At 27.9% G+C, this 19,062-nt stretch overlaps 1 protein-coding gene across 1 annotated transcript; it reads left to right on the plus strand.

Annotated features, from left to right (window-relative positions):
• Nucleotides 1-201: 201 nt before the first annotated feature.
• Nucleotides 202-18,831, plus strand: LOC145840297 (regulatory-associated protein of mTOR-like). Its single transcript, XM_082947499.1, has 27 exons — nucleotides 202-378; nucleotides 582-684; nucleotides 1,439-1,524; nucleotides 2,454-2,612; nucleotides 2,795-2,941; nucleotides 3,939-4,153; nucleotides 4,238-4,338; nucleotides 4,569-4,701; nucleotides 5,315-5,405; nucleotides 5,937-6,038; nucleotides 6,437-6,631; nucleotides 6,781-7,048; nucleotides 7,501-7,598; nucleotides 8,027-8,261; nucleotides 8,528-8,740; nucleotides 9,015-9,271; nucleotides 12,499-12,621; nucleotides 13,107-13,218; nucleotides 13,512-13,632; nucleotides 13,784-13,923; nucleotides 14,315-14,385; nucleotides 15,002-15,139; nucleotides 16,698-16,807; nucleotides 16,868-16,951; nucleotides 17,327-17,452; nucleotides 17,667-17,796; nucleotides 18,562-18,831. The coding sequence occupies exons 1-27, from the start codon at nucleotides 244-246 to the stop codon at nucleotides 18,625-18,627; spliced, it is 3,759 nt and encodes a 1,252-aa protein (XP_082803625.1). The 5' UTR covers nucleotides 202-243; the 3' UTR covers nucleotides 18,628-18,831.
• Nucleotides 18,832-19,062: the final 231 nt, after the last annotated feature.

Here is a 19,062-nt window from a genome sequence, read left to right on the forward strand (position 1 = left end):
TTTTGTTTGTAAATTGAATGTAGTTTTCACTAATAATAGTGCTTTTTAAAGAATTGTGAATTTTGTTTACTTCTTTTTGTTTTAGGTTATTTATAACTTTAGCTTGAAAAGTACTAAATGTATTTGAAAAAAATTTGTATTTAAAATATATATGATTGATGAATTTTTTACCTAAATTTGTGATGCTCCTGTTTTAGGTTTAGTATTGTTTATCACATTAGTTTTTATCCTTTTAACTTGAATATGGAAGCTGAACAAGAAGATGATATTTTGTTCAATGAGCTGATCAACGAGTCTTTAGCTTACCAGTCCCGCTATCATCAAACAGACATTCTTGATACAGAAGATAACTCTCCCGCATGGCGGCCCAAAGACAGGGTTAGCTTTTTTACTTACTTGCTTCTAAAGTTTTGTATTATGAAAGCTTATAGTTTATGTAGAACATTAAAAACTCATAAGAACTTCATACTTACTTATATTTATGATTTAGAAAACACATTTTTTTGTGGTACTAATAAAACTAGATATTAATTTTTGTTGTTCAAGTAAACTCGATGAGTAAATTTAATTGCATTTTTTAGATGAAAACCGTTAGTGTAGCCCTTTTTATGTGCATCAATATAAATGTTGATCCACCTGACGTACTTAAAACGTCTCCTTGTGCTAGGAAAGAATGTTGGATTGGTTTGTTTTTTGTCTTAACTTAATAATAAATTTGTATTGGCTTGTTTAATAATTCTTGTATACTAGGTTTTACTTAAAAAAAATAAAAATTGCAATCTACATTAAATTATGTATTTCTTAATGATAAAATAAATTTTAATTTGTTTTAGATGTTTCATTGTTAATTAATAAAACCTTTATTGGTGTAGCGTTGTTTAAAATCCCAAAAATAGTCTTTTAGTTTCCTTTTTAAACATAAAGACTAATTTGAGAAATTGAAATTAAAATCTAGAAATGTTATCGAATTTGAAACAGATGTATACTTAAGTTTTATAATATATTTCAATTTTAATTAAATAGATATAAATTTATAAAACAGTTTTTATAACTGAGAAAGCATATTATTTTTAAGCTGTTCTAAAAAGTTTTTAACATTTAAAAAAATAAAAACTAGGTTTTGTTGTTTACAAAAAATTGTTTATAAACAAATTAAAAAATAAATATAAGTAAGTAAAAAAAACACATCATATGTACTTGAAAATATTACGCCCTAAAATAATAATAAAAAGTATATTAACTGAAATACAACACATTTTGAGGTATTAACCTATTTAAATTAAACATTTTTGAATGAAAGCAATCATCAAATAATTATTGTTTTTATTGTTTTATATTAAAGATAACGTTATTTTTTTATATTTCAATTTTCTATTAATTTTTCACTTCGATTAAACTATTCATGTTTGAAGTTACTTGATAAAAATGCTCACATTAGATCCACATGCTCATCAAGACTCAACAAAAGTTTCCGATGAAATTTCTTCAAAACTTGAAGCTCAATATAAACGCTGGCAACCAAGAGTATGTTGCTTTACTTTAAAGCTTTAAATTTTATATTTGGTTTTATGGTGAATTTATACACTAATTATAAAAACAAAAGTATTGTTAATGTTAATAATAAAAAATCAAAAATACTGTTATTTTCTTTTAATTATAATATTACTAATAGCAAAACAATGGACAACTTTGTAGTTTTAAATCGTACGGCGGCTGCTAAACAGCCTTTACTATATAACTTAATAGTTTTTTGAAAAATTTAATAAATGTGTTTTTTCAAAAACTTGAAATATATGCGTTTGTCATAGATTTAAATTATTTTTTAAATAAATGGATTTTTCTAGTGTTAAGAAAACATTCGCAGTTTTCAATAGCGACATTTAAAAAAATATTTTAGTTTAAACAGTTTTTTTTATTAAAGCTGTTCATAATCAAACTTTTTTTAAATACTGTATAAAAAATATAAAAGACAGTTTTTTAGTGTGTTCAAAATATTTACTTTCTTTTTTAGTTTTGTTGAAAAGTCTTCAAAGAGTTTAATCAACTCAAACTAATTGTTTTGTTATTTGGTGAATAAAATATTTAATCTATTTATATATTTTGCTCCAAATGTTATTTTATATAAAAGTAAAATGCCAAACTGCTTATTTAACAAAGGAAGCTTCTAGACCAGGATTTCCCAAACTTGTTTCAAAAGGCCCTCTAAACAGAAAATTAAAAAGCTATGGCCTACTCAAAAAACTACCATTGAAAACAACTAAGATTTTTTTTTGCTCTTCATCATCAAGTCCAAAATATCTAGTGTAAGTTTCAAATTATGACCTCATGTCCCCCCCCCCTTTGCTCCTCATGGCCCACAAGAGGGCCACTTGGCCCACTTTGGGAAACCCTGTTCTAGACTTTAATGAAAACTTGACTTTGTGTCCACCTATTACACTTCAGTATCATTTAAGGCGCGCTACAGAAGCTCGTTGGACCCGACAACGGATGAGGTGAAAAGAGTTTGCATGAACTTGAGGCGCAGCGCCAAGGAAGAAAGAGTTCTCGTCCATTACAACGGTCACGGAGTGCCCAAACCGACCGAGAACGGCGAAATATGGGTTTTTAACGAGGTCTGTCGCATAAGTTTATTACCAAGTATGATTGTAATTTGTTTACCTTATCTCATACTTATCATACATGTTGCTTTGTTGTTAATAAATTTAATGCACAAAAAATGTATTTATTTATATTTAAAATATTTTTACGTTTTTGAAATATTTTGTTTCAGCTTTTAAAATTGATAAATGTTTAGGACTACACTCAATACATTCCTCTGTCGCTATACGACCTTCAGAGCTGGGTGGGCCATCCTGCCATTTACGTGTTTGATTGCTCGTGTTCAGGTCAAATTGTGAAATCTTATCAACAATTCGCAGAACAAAGATATAATGAAATGAAAGTAAGTAGCAAAAATTTACTTTAATTAAAAAAAATCTACAAGAATTAAAAATAAATTGTAAATGTTGTTTCCAAGATTATAAATTTAATATTGTAATTAGTTTTTCTAAATTTTACTAATTATTAAAAGCTTTTTAAATCTTGAATATTGAATGCTAGTATTAGTTAAGAAGTACGCTTTTGTTTTAATTTCTTGCAATACATAAAAACCCTATTATGCGCACTAAATTTATTTTAAAAAAATGTTTTACTAAGTTTTCAATTTTTAGTCATACTAAAGATGTTTAAACCTACAACTTAGAACTTTTAGCAGTTATCTATTTCTAGTTGTCAATAATTAAAAAAGATCAAACAATAGTTTGAAAAATCTACAAATTTGTTGCATATTTAAAAAGCTTATTCAATTTTGCAGATTTTACAATCTATCGTTTGATTTTTTCTAATTAATGCAGAAGAAAAATCACAAATAAAAAATTGACTGTGTCCTGGACTGATTTGAGAACTTTATATAAATCGTATCTAGTTATCAATAAAAAACTATTTTTAACTTTTTGTTTACTTAAAGCTATACTTATTTCATTATTCGTAGTATTCTTACCAAATCTTTACAGTAAACAAGTAAACTACCAGTGTTGTAAATAAAAAAGCTTGGTTTTAAAAATATCAACTTTTCTAAAAGTATATTTTTTACATATAAGATGTAAAAAATATCAACTTTTCTAAAAGTATATTTTTTACATATAAGATGTAACTTATTTGAAAACCATACATATATACTTGATACAGAATCACAATTTTTGAAATAAATACTCACTTTAAAAAATCATTTAGCACTGGCGCAAAAATTTTTTAACAAACTCTTTCTAAAACGGTTTTAATTAGTTTGTGACAAACTTATCTAAAAAGAATACATAACACTTTGCTACACTTGAAAGTTCAAAAACATTTCTGAAATTACTTTTATTTCAACCTTGTTTTCCCACGTCCGAAAACAACAGGTCAACAGACTGCCGACGAAGCACCTGACCGGCGTGAAGGAAGCCATTCTGCTGGCGGCGTGCAGCAGCAAGCAGCTTCTTCCCATGAACCCGGAGCTTCCCGCCGACCTGTTCACCTCTTGCCTCACCACGCCCATCAAAACCGCCCTCCGCTGGTTCCTCCTCCAGAAACAATCGTACCTGAACAACTCCGTCACCCTGGAGCAAATTGAAAAGTGTGTTCAAGTTGTAAGCTGTCTTTCGAACGATTGCTTTTTTTTTTCAAAGCTTCAAAAAAAATAGAAATAAACATTTTACAGAATCCCAGGTAAGCTGTCAGATCGTCGCACGCCTTTAGGAGAATTGAACTGGATTTTTACTGCTGTTACTGACACTATTGCATGGAACGTTCTGCCAAGAGGTATGTAGTTTTTGCTTTGTACTGTTAAGTAGCATTACCCAATAGTTTGAAGTAGTTTAATCAGTTACTTTAAATTCTAATTTGTTTTTAAAAATAATTACATTTTTATTGATATTTTAGAATATATGTTAAATCAAAAGTAACGAATTTATGTAAATTCTGTAAAATTTACGTTAACAATTAGTGACAAGTGTGTTTTATTTTTTAATAACTAACTGTTTAAATTTTAGAGCTTTTCCACAAACTGTTTCGTCAAGACTTAATGGTTGCTAGTTTGTTTCGTAACTATCTGCTTGCCGAAAGAGTAATGAGGTCGTACAAGTGCAATCCCATTTCCCAACCAAAGTTTCCACCAACATACAGGTTTAGATAGTTGATATTTATAGTGAACTACAACTCAAAGCTCAACAGTTTTTGATATTTATTCTATAAACATATACTTTTAATGTGCGCCAGGTTTATATTTCTCGTTTTTAAGTAAGCAATGTTTAGCACAAAACTTATACTAACGTAAAAATGATAAGAAAATGATTTTAAGTTTATTAATTTATTATTAAGCCAAATAAATTGTTGCTAATTATTTTCCAATAACGGAAGCAAAATAAATTTTCTCTTTAAGTTAAATAAATAAATAAACTTTTTCCGCTGTATAAACTTATCGTCAAGTTTTTTTTTTTATTGTAATTTTATTCTATCTTTCTTCATTGTTTTTTTTATTTTATACTTTAAAGATATTAATTGTTACACCCCCCATTTAAGTTAAACGTTTGACTTATTTTTTTACTTTATAGATGTTCACTACTCTTTAAACTATGGCCGTTGCTGTTTATGTTTAAACTAATAAAATTAGAAACACAAAACCTTACCACTGTTTTTTATATGATAAACTAAATAAATTGATATCCATATAATAGTATAAAAATTACAGCAATAGTTTTAACATTGATGAATAAATTTATTATACTAATTTAATTAGGCACCATATGTGGGATGCTTGGGACAATGCTGTAGACAATTGCCTATCACAACTGCCAGAGATGCTCAATAACCCTTCGTATTATTACAAGGTTAGCATTTTTTTGTTTACCTTATAATTGTATTTAAGTTTTTTATACATTTCTAAACCACTAGTTATAAAATCGCACGGAAGCGTATCTAACATTTAGTGATGCCAAGATTTAGTTTTATTTGTTTTTTTTTTGTTTTAATGATGAACAAAAAACTAACAAACGTTTTTAGAATTATTTAGTGTTTTATAATTTTAGCAATCAACTTTTTTACAAAAACGTTTTAATATTTTGTTTGTAGCTGTATAAATTATGTTACAACATTTATTTTCATTCCTTTAATTCTTGTTTTAAAAATAAGTACTTTTATTAATTTAATTTTTTTTTTAATAATTTACATTGTATATTTAGTTATAACAGAATTCTAATTAGTGTTGTGTTTTTTTTTTACTAAAAGTCGTTTGAAAAATAAGCTTTAAAACAGATATACAAATAATTCGTATGGTAGATGTGAACTAAATCATAATATAATTTGATTCATTTATTTTAGTTATTATCTTATAAAGATTTTTTACGTGAACAATTTTACAGAACAGTGATTTTTTCTCGCAACAACTTACTGCATTTCAATCCTGGCTTTCACTAAATAAGCCCTACAGAAACCCCCCTGAGCAGCTTCCAATAGTTTTACAAGTAGTTTTATGTTTTATTAAACTACTATAAGTAATTCCTCATATTAAAAATTAAACTAAAAACATTTAAAAATCTTTGAGAGTGTTTGAAGTTTTATTTTAATTGATTACAAACTTTAATTCTAACAAAACAAAATTGAATACTTGAAAAAATATTTAGTTTATTTGGTAGTAATTTATTTTAAGGTAAACATATATTAAATCTTTAAAAACACTTGAGCAATTAAAGTGATCCTTAAAATTATTTGTTACTAGTTAACATCAAACAAGCATGTTTTACTGTGCTTGTTGGTCAACTTTATATTAGATTTGCTAGAAATTATGTTTGATTAAAAGAAGCCTGAGTAACCTTTGTTTTTTAAAATCAAAAGCAAATACTGATTTAAAGTGTGTCTCAAGGTGCTGCTGAGCCAAGTGCATCGGCTGCAAGCGTTGGACCTTCTCGGCTGTTTTCTGGACATGGGATCGTGGGCGGTCAACTTGGCTTTGAGCGTCGGAATATTTCCATACGTTCTCAAGCTGCTGCAATCGAACTGCAAAGACTTGCGACCGATGCTCATATTTATATGGACCAAAATACTTTCCGTTGATAAGGTTGGTGAATACTTTCTAATTTTTAAATATGATTTTTTACTTAATAATCAATTCGAAAATAAAACTGCATATTAATCTAACGAAACTTTGATCGCTACTTTACTTTGTTTTTGTTCACTTCATCAACTTACATCCACGCAACCTCACAGCTGTGCAGGAACGACCTGGCGAAGGAGAAAGGCTACCTGTACTTCATCAACGCCATGCGCGATCACCACGACAGCGGGCAGATGACGCCGTACACGAGGTCCATGTGCGCCTTCGTGCTCGCCCAGATCCACCGCGACGGCAAGGCGGTGCAGCAGATACCCACCGGCATAGTCAGCTGCTTGTTGGAGCAACTGATGAAGCCCGACGAGTTCCAGCCTTGCACGGCCAACCTGCCGCAGCTCGAGTACTGGGTCGTCATTTGTTTGGGTTCGTTGTTTTGTTAAAGCTGACTTTTGAGACGTTTTAAACTTGAGACTCTATTGGCTTTGAAATTTGTTTGTACGTACTAGTTTATACAAGTGCGACTCGTTTAACCTTGCATTTGTGAGAAATAAAATTATAGGAAATTGTTAATACACAAGGGTAGTTTGTTTTAGTTTTTTTTTAATAATTGAAACCCAGTTTAGTTTATTTACTATTTCAGTGACACCAAATATCAAATAAAATATTTATAGAAGTAAGTCTACCAGTTTTTTAATAATTTAATTCAATTTTTTTTAGTGTTTTGTTTGTGATCGAAGTTATCTATTTAGCAGTTTAACAGTTTATTTATTTTTTCCTTCTTGTTTATTGTCTTACTAAATATTCTTAAGTATAAAAAGTTTTTTCAGAAAAAATGATGTATTGAAGGTTATTTGTTCAACATTTTTTTGTCACAGGTCGTTTGTTTGAGAATTTTGACGACGCAAAAGAGTCTGGAATGCTTCATAACGCACATGACTGGCTGTTCGAGCTTCTTGAAAATAACAATCCACAGGTAAAGTACAGACATTGAAAAGTTATTTTTTTCAACCATGGTAGTTCAATAGTATAATTTTTAAACAAAATTAAGGTTACTACCAAGACAGGCTGGCCTTAGGCTTGTTGGAAATTGAAAAGAGATCACATAAGTTCTTTTTAACTAGTAGTGTTTAATCACGCAATGATGCTAACCTTATAAAAAATATAACAGATTGATCTGTTTCAATGTAAGTAAATTTAAGTTTGAATAGTATTTCGCAAGGAACCTAAGTAAGTTTAGTTTTTGATGTTGAAAAATAAACAAAGTTTTTGAAGCGATCCCTTTATTATATAAAGCACCAATAAAAATCATGTGAAAAAAAATTCTAATTCGTTGCAATTTGAAGTGCTCCGAAAACATTTACAATTGAACAACCGAAACTACTAATAGTTGTGTTACGTCAGGTTCGAGCGGCCGCGGTGTTCGCGCTGGGCGAGTTCATAGCGTTCGACATCGAGCTGGTGGCGCAGAACACGACGGTGAACACGAGCATCGGCACCAGGCTCGTCGGCATGAGCAGGAAGGAGTGCAACTCGATGGTGAGGGCGCAGATCGTTTGCGCGCTGCAGACCTTCGTCACGTGGATGGACGAGAAGATGGTCGACCACGCCGTTTCCTACCTCGGAGCCGATTTGCTGAGTTGGTTTTTTTTTTTGTAAAATACATCAGTCTAACTGTTTCATGCCGTTATCTGTCTTCTATTTTTATTTAATTGTCTTTCAGTTGAAAAATTATTATAAAATATTTGTCTTTTACTAAAAAATGAGATTAATTTGCCGAAATAGTTTTTTTTCTAATCTATTAGTTCAGCTATTTTTTAACCATAATGAGTTTTAAATTTTTTTTAACTTACCTTGAATATTTTTAGGTCGTTAACTTGTTGTAAATTATTTATCTTTCCTCAGAAAAAGAGATCAGAGAAAAGAAGCAGAACATAAACAACCTGTCGTTCTCTGCCAACTACAACCGCCCGTTCCCTTTGATGTCAACGCCTCCGCCACTGTCGAACTCGCCGAGCTACAGCGAACTTCGCGTTGGCAGCAGCGGCAGCAGGGACAACAGGATACCGATGCAGAACATGAGAACTCGCCGAATTTCTCTCAACAACGGCTCTGCAGGTTACTGTTTTCATTTCTCTTTTTAATAACTGACTAAACCTTTTTTATTCTGTCCTGTTTCAGTTTTTATGATTGTTTCTGTATTAAATAATTTCACTTAAATGTGTTTTGAAACAAGGTTTCATGGTATTTCAACTTCTGACAATAAATGAGTAGAACATTAAACATGTTTAAAAGTACATACTACAACTACTAAAACTAATTGTTGTACAAATAAGTTTCAATTCTAACAAAATCATGGCTTACATACTTCTTATTACCAATTACTCTTCAGTTAGCAACAGTGTGGCAGCAGACATTTGGGACACAATAATCGTTCTGTTGAGAGATCCGCACTACTACATCGCCAACTTGGCGGGCGTTATATTTTGCAACGTCGTGAAAAAGTGCGAAGAAAACGGCAATCCGATGTTGACGCCTCTCTGTGAAAAGTATCGCGCCATCGCCGGAAACCACTACAACGCTATTACGGAGGAAAATTTTGTAAATGTCAACTCTTCAAACAGCTGGGTAACGCCTCCTAACAGAATGGTTGGTGTATGATAAAGTCGTGTAAAAAGTTAATTTTCTTACCAGTGCTGTAAAATTTTTCGTTTGTCTTTTACTATATAAACTTACTAGGTAATCTTAAAGAATTAAAAGCTATAAGATTTATTTTATTTTGTATTTAAAGCTTTTACTAAGTTTTTAACAAATTTATTCAAGAGAAGAGAGATTTTAAGAATTAAAGAGTATAAAGGATTAAAAAATTTTAAATTTTTAAATTGAATTTAAAACAACTTTATTGTTGTTTTTTTTTATAACATAAACAGAATTGAATAGTAGTTAAGCAATTTATAAAATTTTACTGAATAATCATTAAATATTAGAACTATTTAAAATATAAAATTAAGCGTTTGCTAAACATCCTAACGAAACAAGCTCACTGGAATATATAATAATAGCAAATTTAAACAGAACTTTTTCTTTATTACACTAACACATGTTTCTGTGTGTTAACTTGTTCAACGTTAACTTCTTCAACTGAGCTCTGTAAAAAATAAACAATGTAAGGAAAGTAGAGAAGCTAAAGTAGCTATATGTATGTGTTTATCAAAAAAAATCGTAGATTATCGCAGGTTAATGGTTAATAGTAGATACAATACATAATGCTATATCCGACTGTTATAAAATTATATAGTATTTGTATTTATTAAGTCTAAATTAGATAAAGTAAAAAAAAAATACAAAATAAAATAACAAATCATAGTATAAAGCAACTCACATGAAATTCAAGAAATACCGATTCAAAATACTAAGCCATTGTCAAACATTCAAAAAAAAACATCCAATAATTACGTCACAATATTACGCTCTTTATACATTAACATTAAAACAAGTCATTTATTTTGCATTGCAAACGAGATAAACTAATCTTTATGTTTGGAAAAAAGTAGTAAGGCACTTTAATTTAATTTTTGTTTTTAATTATTTAAAAAGACATAACAAATAATCTATTGTTAATAAAAAGAAGTAAAACAAAAAAAAACTGAATTAATAAATTAATTGATAGTTTAAGGTAATTAAAGCTGTAGAAACTTGAGATAATATATATTTTTAAAATGTTTATAATGGTTAAATCTGAATTATTACCTAATTTACATAGAACTTAAAAAAACAAATTTAAATTTTAAAAACAAACCACAAAAACTAAAATTGTTATTAAGCACTCAAAGCCCTGACCAATAACTAAGTAACAGCCCCGTACATAAAACACCACAACTTAAACTGCATATACAATATACATCACATATCAAGTAAGATAATTAATTATTGCTTTAAAAAAGAGCAGTCGGGTGTTAAAATTAAAATGATCTTATACAGATATTTAAAGATAAAGTAAATTACGAATTTGTACTTAATATGAATGTAAAACATAAAACAACAAGGTGGTTATGTGCTAAGTATAAAATTTCAGTAAAAAATCCCCTCGCCAATCTATTGGGCGTAGTAGGTAAAAAAGCACAGTTTATCTTTGATGGAATACAGGTTTTCTTCTTTAGCTTCTATTCTTTTCTTCTTTTTTACTGCAGGTTTATACTTTGTACATAACCACCTCTTTGTTTTATGTTTTTTCGTTTTTAAATTCATGTTAAGCAAAAATTCGTAATTTATTATATATTTAAATATATGTACAAGATCTTTTGAATTTTAACACTCGACTGCTCTTTTCTAAAGCAATAATTAATATCTTACTTAATATGTAATGTATAATGTATATGCAGTTTTAGTTGTGGTGTTTTATGTACAGGGCTGTAACTTAATTATTCGTCAGGGCTTTGAATGTTTAATAACAATTTTAGTTTTTGTGCTTTGTTTTTAAAATTTAAATTTGTTAATTTAAGTTGTATCTAACTGTTGTTATAATTCAGATTTAACCATTATAAATATTTTGTAAATATATATTATCTCAAGTTTCTATAGCTTGAACTACCTTAAACTATCAATTAATTCATTAGTTCAGTGGTTTTTTTTGTTTTACTTCTTTTTGTTACACAAACATAAAGATTAATTTATCTCGTTTGCAATACAAGATAAATGACTTGTTTTAATGTTAGTCTAAAAAAAGTGTATTATTGTGACGTAATTATTGGATGTTTTTTTTTGAATGTTTGACAATGGCTTAGTATTTTGAATCGGTATTTCTTGAATTTCATGTGAGTTGCTTTATACTATGATTTGTTATTTTATATCAGGGTTGCCACTCGGTCAGGAAAAGTCAGGAAAATTTTTAAAAAACGACAAAAGTCAGGAAAAGTCAGGAAAAAATGGGGGGTTTTGAAAAAAAGTCAGGAAAAGTCAGGGAATTTGATAAAATTAAAAAAAAAAAGTCAGATTTTGTCAGTTTAAATTTACAAAATTCTTTGTTTTCCAAAGCCTTCAAATGGTAAAAATTAATTAAAAGTCCTTTAAAGTCCGAAAAAAATTCTAAAATTTTCCTAGAAATTTACAAAAATATTTAATTTTATTTCCAATGCCTTCATCTGGTATAAATTAGTAAAATATCCTTTATAAAACTGCAAAAGTTTCTATTAACATATTGAACAGCTTTTTATAGATTCAAGTGTTAGATTATGTATTTAAGAATAAGTTTAATTTAAGAGTTTGATTTAAAAAAGTCAGGAAAATTTTGGTAAAAAGTCAGGAAAAGTCAGGAAATTTATCTCTGCTTGATCAGTGGCAACCATTTTATATTGTATTTACATTACTTTATCTAATATAGACTTAATAACTACAAATACTATATAGTTTTATAACAGTCGGATATAGCATCATGTATTGTATCTACTATTAACTATTAATCTGCAATAATCTATGTTTTTTGTTTTTGATAAACACATGTATACACCTTCTTTAGCTTCTATTCTTTCCTTACAGTGTTTATTTTTTACAGAGATCCGTTGAAGTGTTTTAACTTGTTAACTCACAGAAACACGTGTTTTTATAGTAAAGAAAGAGTTCTGTTTAAATGTGTTGTTATTAAATAGTAGAACTAAAGTATGAACTTAGATGTATATGTTTTTCTTTAGAAGTGCATACTTAAAATAGAGTATATAATGTATTTTTTAAACTACACATATTACTATAAGTTATCAATGTTCGTGTGATCACTAAATCAGTATGCTTGAAATTTTTGACAAATAACTGAATAACTGTTTTTATAAAACTTTATTAAAAAAAAAAAAAAGTTTGAAGATTTGCAGAATATATTTTTATAGACGGTCTTTTGCAAACACAATTCGCTGAATGAAAATAATCATTACAATCTTGATTTGCAAACAAAGTTATGCGAATGGAGCACTGCTGAGTTTTCTCAGGCTAACACCTTGAACAAAACCAACGTAAGTAAAACAAAATAAAATCAATGTTTAGTGTTTTAAAACAGAATCTCTTATATGTATTTAGTTATAATATTGACCCCGGTGAGAAAGTTAAACTTGTTCAAGTTTATACTTTCTAAATAAAGCATTCAGGGCTTTTAGGTAAAAACTCTAAAAATTTTTGGATAAAAGAGTTTAAGTTTCCTGATCAACTACTTTATATTTACACTTAAATTATTTTTTTTTTAATTATATATAAAAATACATTTCATTCTAGTTATATTTAAGTTTGTTTTTGTGGTAATCCTGCTAAACACGTGAAACAGCCTGTAAAGAAAAAAACACACCTAAAAAGTTTTTAAGTGTGTTTAAATTTAAGTTTTCACATAAAATTAGGTAGGAAGTAAAAAGTTTTAAAGTTAAGATGAAAACACTCAGTTCCTAAATATTTAAAATTCAAGCCTCAAAAAAAACAAAGTTAAAAACTGCAATATTGAACCACGCAGGACAATTGTGTTGATCAGAACAAAATAGCAAAGCATGAAGTGAGGTGTCAAAAAACTAGGGAACACGTGAAAGTGTTTAAAAAAGTTCTTGAGGCATCTCATCCAAGAGCGGGTTAGTCTCATCTTGCAATTTATTTTGGGATTAACTTATGAACTATGATTATCTTGCATTTTCAGTATTGATTGATGAATCGATTTTTATTAAATACCCTGCTGAAATTCAGATACATCAATACTTTTTTTTACTAATGTATGTATGATAAATTTTAAAAACACTTGTAAACATTTTTTTTCTTAGTTTAATGCCTTTTTTACTAAACAAATTGATTGTCCATATTACTATAATTTGAAAATAAGATAAAACGTGTTAAAACTAATTAGCTTTATTTTTTTTCAAATTTTAAGATTTACCAAGAAATGGAACCGAACAAAAGTTTATGCAAAAAATTTCAAATGCAGTAGTTTGCATTAAGTTTCATCCTGACAATGAGTGTCTGGTCTGTGCTGATAATCAAGGTGTTATAAGGTGAGGTTTTAAATGTTTTTTACTTTGAAGTCGTCTGGAAATAAATTAACCATTAAGCTGAAGCTTGTTAGTTTTTTGCAAGTATTAGGAACCAAAAATAAATACTATATTTATTATAGATCAATAACAGTAAGTATATTTTTTATAACAGCATCTGGGATAGAACATACAATTGCAAGAAAAATGAATTTATAAATCATTACTTTGATTCAAAAACAAACAGTTCAGTAGTGACGGATTTGTTGTTTATCAACAAACATACTGATGACATTCTACTTGCGGTTGCAACAAGTCGGTCTAATACTTCTTTAGTTTTTCATAAGTACTAAAATGCAACAAAATTTGTACTTACAATAATATTCTAACTAATTTTATCTAGCTATAGAAATATAACAATTATTCATATTTTTAATTATGCGGAACTATTTTATCAAGTATTGCTTCTAATGTTTTCGCTATATATATTTGAAAATGAGTTGGTTTTAATTGAAAAAAAAAATTTGTTAAAATATACAAGTAGCTTATTTTTAAATTTCGTTGTTCAACAATTTTGCTGTGAGTCTACAGTGTACTTTTTCCATAGCAAACTGTTAGTACGGTTTAGTATCTTATAAGTATTTCTTATTACCAAAATTTTGGACGTTATAGAGTTTTTAATTAAACCGAAAACAAATTTCACCAGATGATGGAAGTATTCGAATTTGGGATAGTACTTTTTGTGACGCACCTCCAAGGCTGGTCACCGCGTGGAAAGTTCGTAAATTTGTGTTACTAACATTTTTAATGTCTGCTAAACAAAGTATGATACTTGTTTATAAAAGTAGTTTTGCCTAATTATCGGTTTTAAAAACTTGTATTAACAATGTTGATTCTTGATGAAACAGGTCTTATCAAATTTCAATTTGGTTTAAATTAACAGGATATATATATTTTTTTTTATTAACAGTTTTGTAAATTACTAGTACTCTTTTTTGTGTTTAGGAAACTAGAAAGTATTTTTTAACAAAACAACTACTTAATGTTGTGCAGTTTTTCTTTAAAGTATATAAGATAGACTAATAATTTCTAAATTAAACTTGAAATAAATAAAAAATTAGTATAAAGAAAGTTCTCCTAAAAGATATAAATATAAACCTTTTTCCACGAAATGTATCTTAATTATAGAAATTATCCAGATTTTTTATAAAAAATTGGCATTGTTTATCGTTAGTTTTTTTTCTAATTTCATAAGATTGTTAATGAAAGTTTTTAAATATTTACTAAAATGCAGTCAGCATTATTTTAAAATGGTATGAAATTTTAAATTGTACAATTTAGTTTCAGAGGATCACAAAAAAAAATTTGATAAGTAATTTAAACATTAAAACAGCTGGATAGCACTGTGGATTGCGATACTGGAACCAGCTCAATGCTCATTGAATGGAATCAGTCCGACTTGCTTTTGTACGCCGCATCTTACAACAGATATGTGCATGTGTGGGACATAAAAAAAGAACAATATCGTTGTGTAAGTTTTTTTTTGCAAATTTTAGTAGTATAAAACTTGATTGCTATATTGTTATACTATTCGGTATATTAAATTTAACTTGCTTCTAAAGGTTTTAAACAGGGTTGCCACTTTACCTGGAAAACCCTGAAATTTGACAATTTAGGCAAAAAAAAAACTGAAAAATCTGGAATTTTTTAAGTTTGAGTTTTTGTTATTTTTTATAAATTATAGTTTTTATGACTTATAAATCCGTAGTTTTAGCTAACTTTGTTGTTATGGAAACGATAATGTTTTAACATTAACTTTTTGTTGATACTGTTAGTGAGTTAAGTCATTAGGAAAGAAATAAAAACATTACTTTGTACTTGTAACAAAAATGTTACAAATTTTCTACAGAAAAATATGAAGTGAACACAAAACTCTTCAATTTTTTTTTAACAAAAAATATAGTAAAGTAAACAATGCACATTTTGTATGTTGTCATTCTTCTATTTTAGCAACAGATAAATTAAATATTCTTAAAATTGAAAAAAAAAATTAATCTCGAAAAGTATTATTTAGATTAGTTAAAAATCTATGTATATCTTAATGAAATAGCAGTTTCACTTGCTGTTTCATTTAGTTAAAAATGATTAATATCAAATCATTCAACTGAAGCAAAATATTAATGGAATAAGAAATTAAATTAAATAGCAGTAGAAAATAAAACTGATGTAAGTATTTATAATGATGGGAGAAATAGTATGTATGTATGATGAGTATGTTAAGAAGAAGTCAGTTTTATTGCAGTGAGCCTTAAGTCGAGACCTTCCAGATGTAGTTCCAGAGTTAACTTTATTACTATTTATACTTTTTTTTATAAAGTTTTATTTCTTATCAATGTTTAGTTTTTATAACAAGTTTCTGATTTGAATTTAAATAGTTAAATATTTTTTTATTCAAAACATTCTTAAGTATCTATCTCTAGGATTTAAATTGTTTAAAAAATTTAATTTTAGATTTAAGGATTTTAATTTTCTAAAGGTAAGTGTTGTTTTTTATTTTTATGTTATCTTTACCTACAACTTAGGTTTTGTTGATTACCATCTTATGGCTTTTGAACAACCATCTTAGAAGAATTTAGTACAGGTTCCAGCATAATAAAATAAATTGCAGTACTTCAAGTAACACTTAAGTAATTTATATCTTTTGAACAGTAGTTTTTTTTTAATAAATAATAACTTACTACTATAAACTATCAAAAAAGATGTGTTTTCAAAAACCTGGAAAATTTTTTGAAACAACGAGTGGCAAACCCTGTTTAAAGCATAAATGATTTAGTTAAAAGTAGAGAAACTTCTGTTAACAACTTGATATTATACTTATTTTAAATATTTACCTAAACATGTATGTACAACTATAGACTAACAAATTTGACTAATGTAAAGCAATTTCATTTAGTACAAAATTAAAGCTTAATTTACTTACAATAGATGGTGAAATCTTTTTTTTTTCTTGTTATGTTGTTGATATACACGATTCTAGGTGTGTTGTTATTATTTTGCTATCTTACCAAATCTGCTAATTTTTTAAACAGAGGTTGAGTGTTGGAAACGATGAGAAAGTAACGAGCCTCTCGTACAAAAACAACTTGTTAGCCGTCGGCTGCGACAACGGAGTCGTCTATTTCTTTGATTCTTGCTCTAAGTAAGTTGCTCAATGTTTTAAAGGAGAAAACTGTTACCTACTATTAAAAATAATTTTCAGGTCGCCAACTCAAACGCTGACTGCTCACGATTCCGAAATAATGAACGTGACTTATTCTGGACATGACTTTATACTCACTGCGAAGTAAGTTTGACTTTTTTATAGTTTTGTTGATTTGAATTTGCTTTTTTTGCTAGTTATTTTAATATGGTATAAACAACGTGTGTTAATACTACGATTAAAATGTGAAAGCTTAAAAAGTATAAATGCCCATTTTTCAACTATTAACTGATAGAGCTATAACTTTGAGCTTAAAAATAATGATAGTTTAGTTTATTTTTAAGTAAAGTATCAAATAGTTGTTTTTTAAATCTCAAATAGTTTAATTTAATTACTTTTAAACGTGGTTCTCAACACTTTTGATAATGACTTTACCTTTAAAAATGAAAATATAAATTAAAACTTCTATGTTACTTTCATGGTCTCATATGTATTTTTTAATGTTTGTACAAATTGCAGTTGTAAGGGATCAGTAAAAATTTGGGATGCAAAACGCAACTTGCAGCCTTACAATGAAATAAGATCGTCAAACAAAGGAAATATAATTGCTGCTGTTTCCCACTCGCATCGCTTTGTTATAGCTTGGTAAGTTTGTTTTTCTATTAAAAAATACATTACCTCGTTAAGTTTTAGGCTGCTGCACACTTCATTTTACTTATGATTTTTTTAAAGTTTTATTTCAGTCTTGTGCCTTAACAACAAAAATGTACGCAGCTGACCTTTGCTTGAATGAGTTATACAATTTTTTCTAATCAAGTGAATATTTTGTATTTTTCTTATTAAAGTTAAACTTTATCAGTGCGAGCGAAGACAGTGTGGTGAATGTGTACAATTTCAACGGTAATATGGTTGCAACAATCAGGCCTACCGATGGATTTCTCATCAAAAACACAAGCAAAATTTCTTGCATAGCCTATCATCCATTATACGTTTGTTAAAATTACTGTTTATTAGTTGAATTGAGCGACTTTTTTCTTTTTTTTCAATTATCATCCCTTTAGTTAATGTAGATTTATATTTTAAAATACGGATGACAAAGATTTCACGTAAATTAGTTGTATTTATTTTTTTAAATCAGATTTAAGCTGTTAAGTAAAGGAAAAATAGCATTTTTTCTAAATTCTAATAACTATATAAAACCCTAGTTATCAATTAAAGAAGTAAATTCACTAACTATAAACTATTTCTGTATTATAAACCTTTGCTTTGTGTTTTTTGTCCGCTCAATTTTTTTTTGTACCTCCTTTTTATATTGAATTATTAATTTCTATTTTTTAAATGCTTTAGATTCTAAATGTTAGTACTTCAAAGCAAGTTTTTTATAAAAGGCTTTAGTTACGTCAAATTGTGATAATCTACCTATTAAATTAACTTTTTCCAAAAAGAGCTTTTTATGTTTCGCTGAAACTTTTCTTAAAAAATAGTTTTGAAAGTTTTAAAGCTATTTAATAATTTTTTTTAAATTTAGTTCTATAAAACTTATATGGCCTATATAAATATAAACTTACCATACTAATAATCATATAACCTTTAATTTATACTTATTGTCAATATAAGTAATAATAACAAGCAATTATATACTTTAAGGCTGCAAAAATTTATTAATTAATAGTATTTTTTATACAAGACTTCAATAAGCTTTGTAAAAGATAAAGTTTTGAATTTTAACTTGAAACTGACTGTAAACCTTTTAGGCGGATCTAGCCATTGGTACTGAAGACGGCCATATATCAGTCCACACTGGGGGCTTACACGCTTGATAAACAAACACTTGTTGGTAGCTTAAAAATAGAAAAAAAAAGTATTAAAAATAACTTTTCTGGGCCCTCTACAGTTGTACGTATAAATTAGTTTTTGAAATACTTAATGCTAAATTTACACACATTTTAAACTTTTAATAATTTGCTTATAAAGTTTTTATCAAGAAGTTTTAAACCTTTTAAGCATTAATGCGAATTTTCAGCATATCATGATTTTCAAATTTAAAGCAACTTTTGTTATGTTACTGTATAAGAATTTAAACTTGAATTTTTGAGCAGCTGCTTTAGTTTGAAAAACTTAATTAGTTTACTTACATTCAAAATGTTTAGTTTTGAATTCATTATGATTTTGTATAATGAATGATCTTTGGTTAACTAGTATATAACACACTACTCTTTGATTCTATTCGAGTTGTACTTACTTTTAAATTTTTT

Source organism: Thalia democratica, chromosome 7, assembly GCF_965202585.1.
Source record: "Thalia democratica chromosome 7, ktThaDemo2.hap1.1, whole genome shotgun sequence".
Classification (NCBI taxonomy): Eukaryota; Metazoa; Chordata; class Thaliacea; order Salpida; family Salpidae; genus Thalia; species Thalia democratica.

What these genes read in the sequence shown, in the direction of transcription:
- LOC145840297 (XM_082947499.1), top strand. Translation starts at nt 244, where the DNA reads ATGGAAGCTGAACAAGAAGATGATATTTTGTTCAATGAGCTGATCAAC. An exon ending in TCTACTTGCGGTTGCAACAA is followed by an intron (nt 13,924 to 14,314) that starts GTCGGTCTAATA and finishes AAATTTCACCAG; the next exon opens with ATGATGGAAGTATTCGAATT. An exon ending in TAGCCTATCATCCATTATAC is followed by an intron (nt 17,797 to 18,561) that starts GTTTGTTAAAAT and finishes TAAACCTTTTAG; the next exon opens with GCGGATCTAGCCATTGGTAC.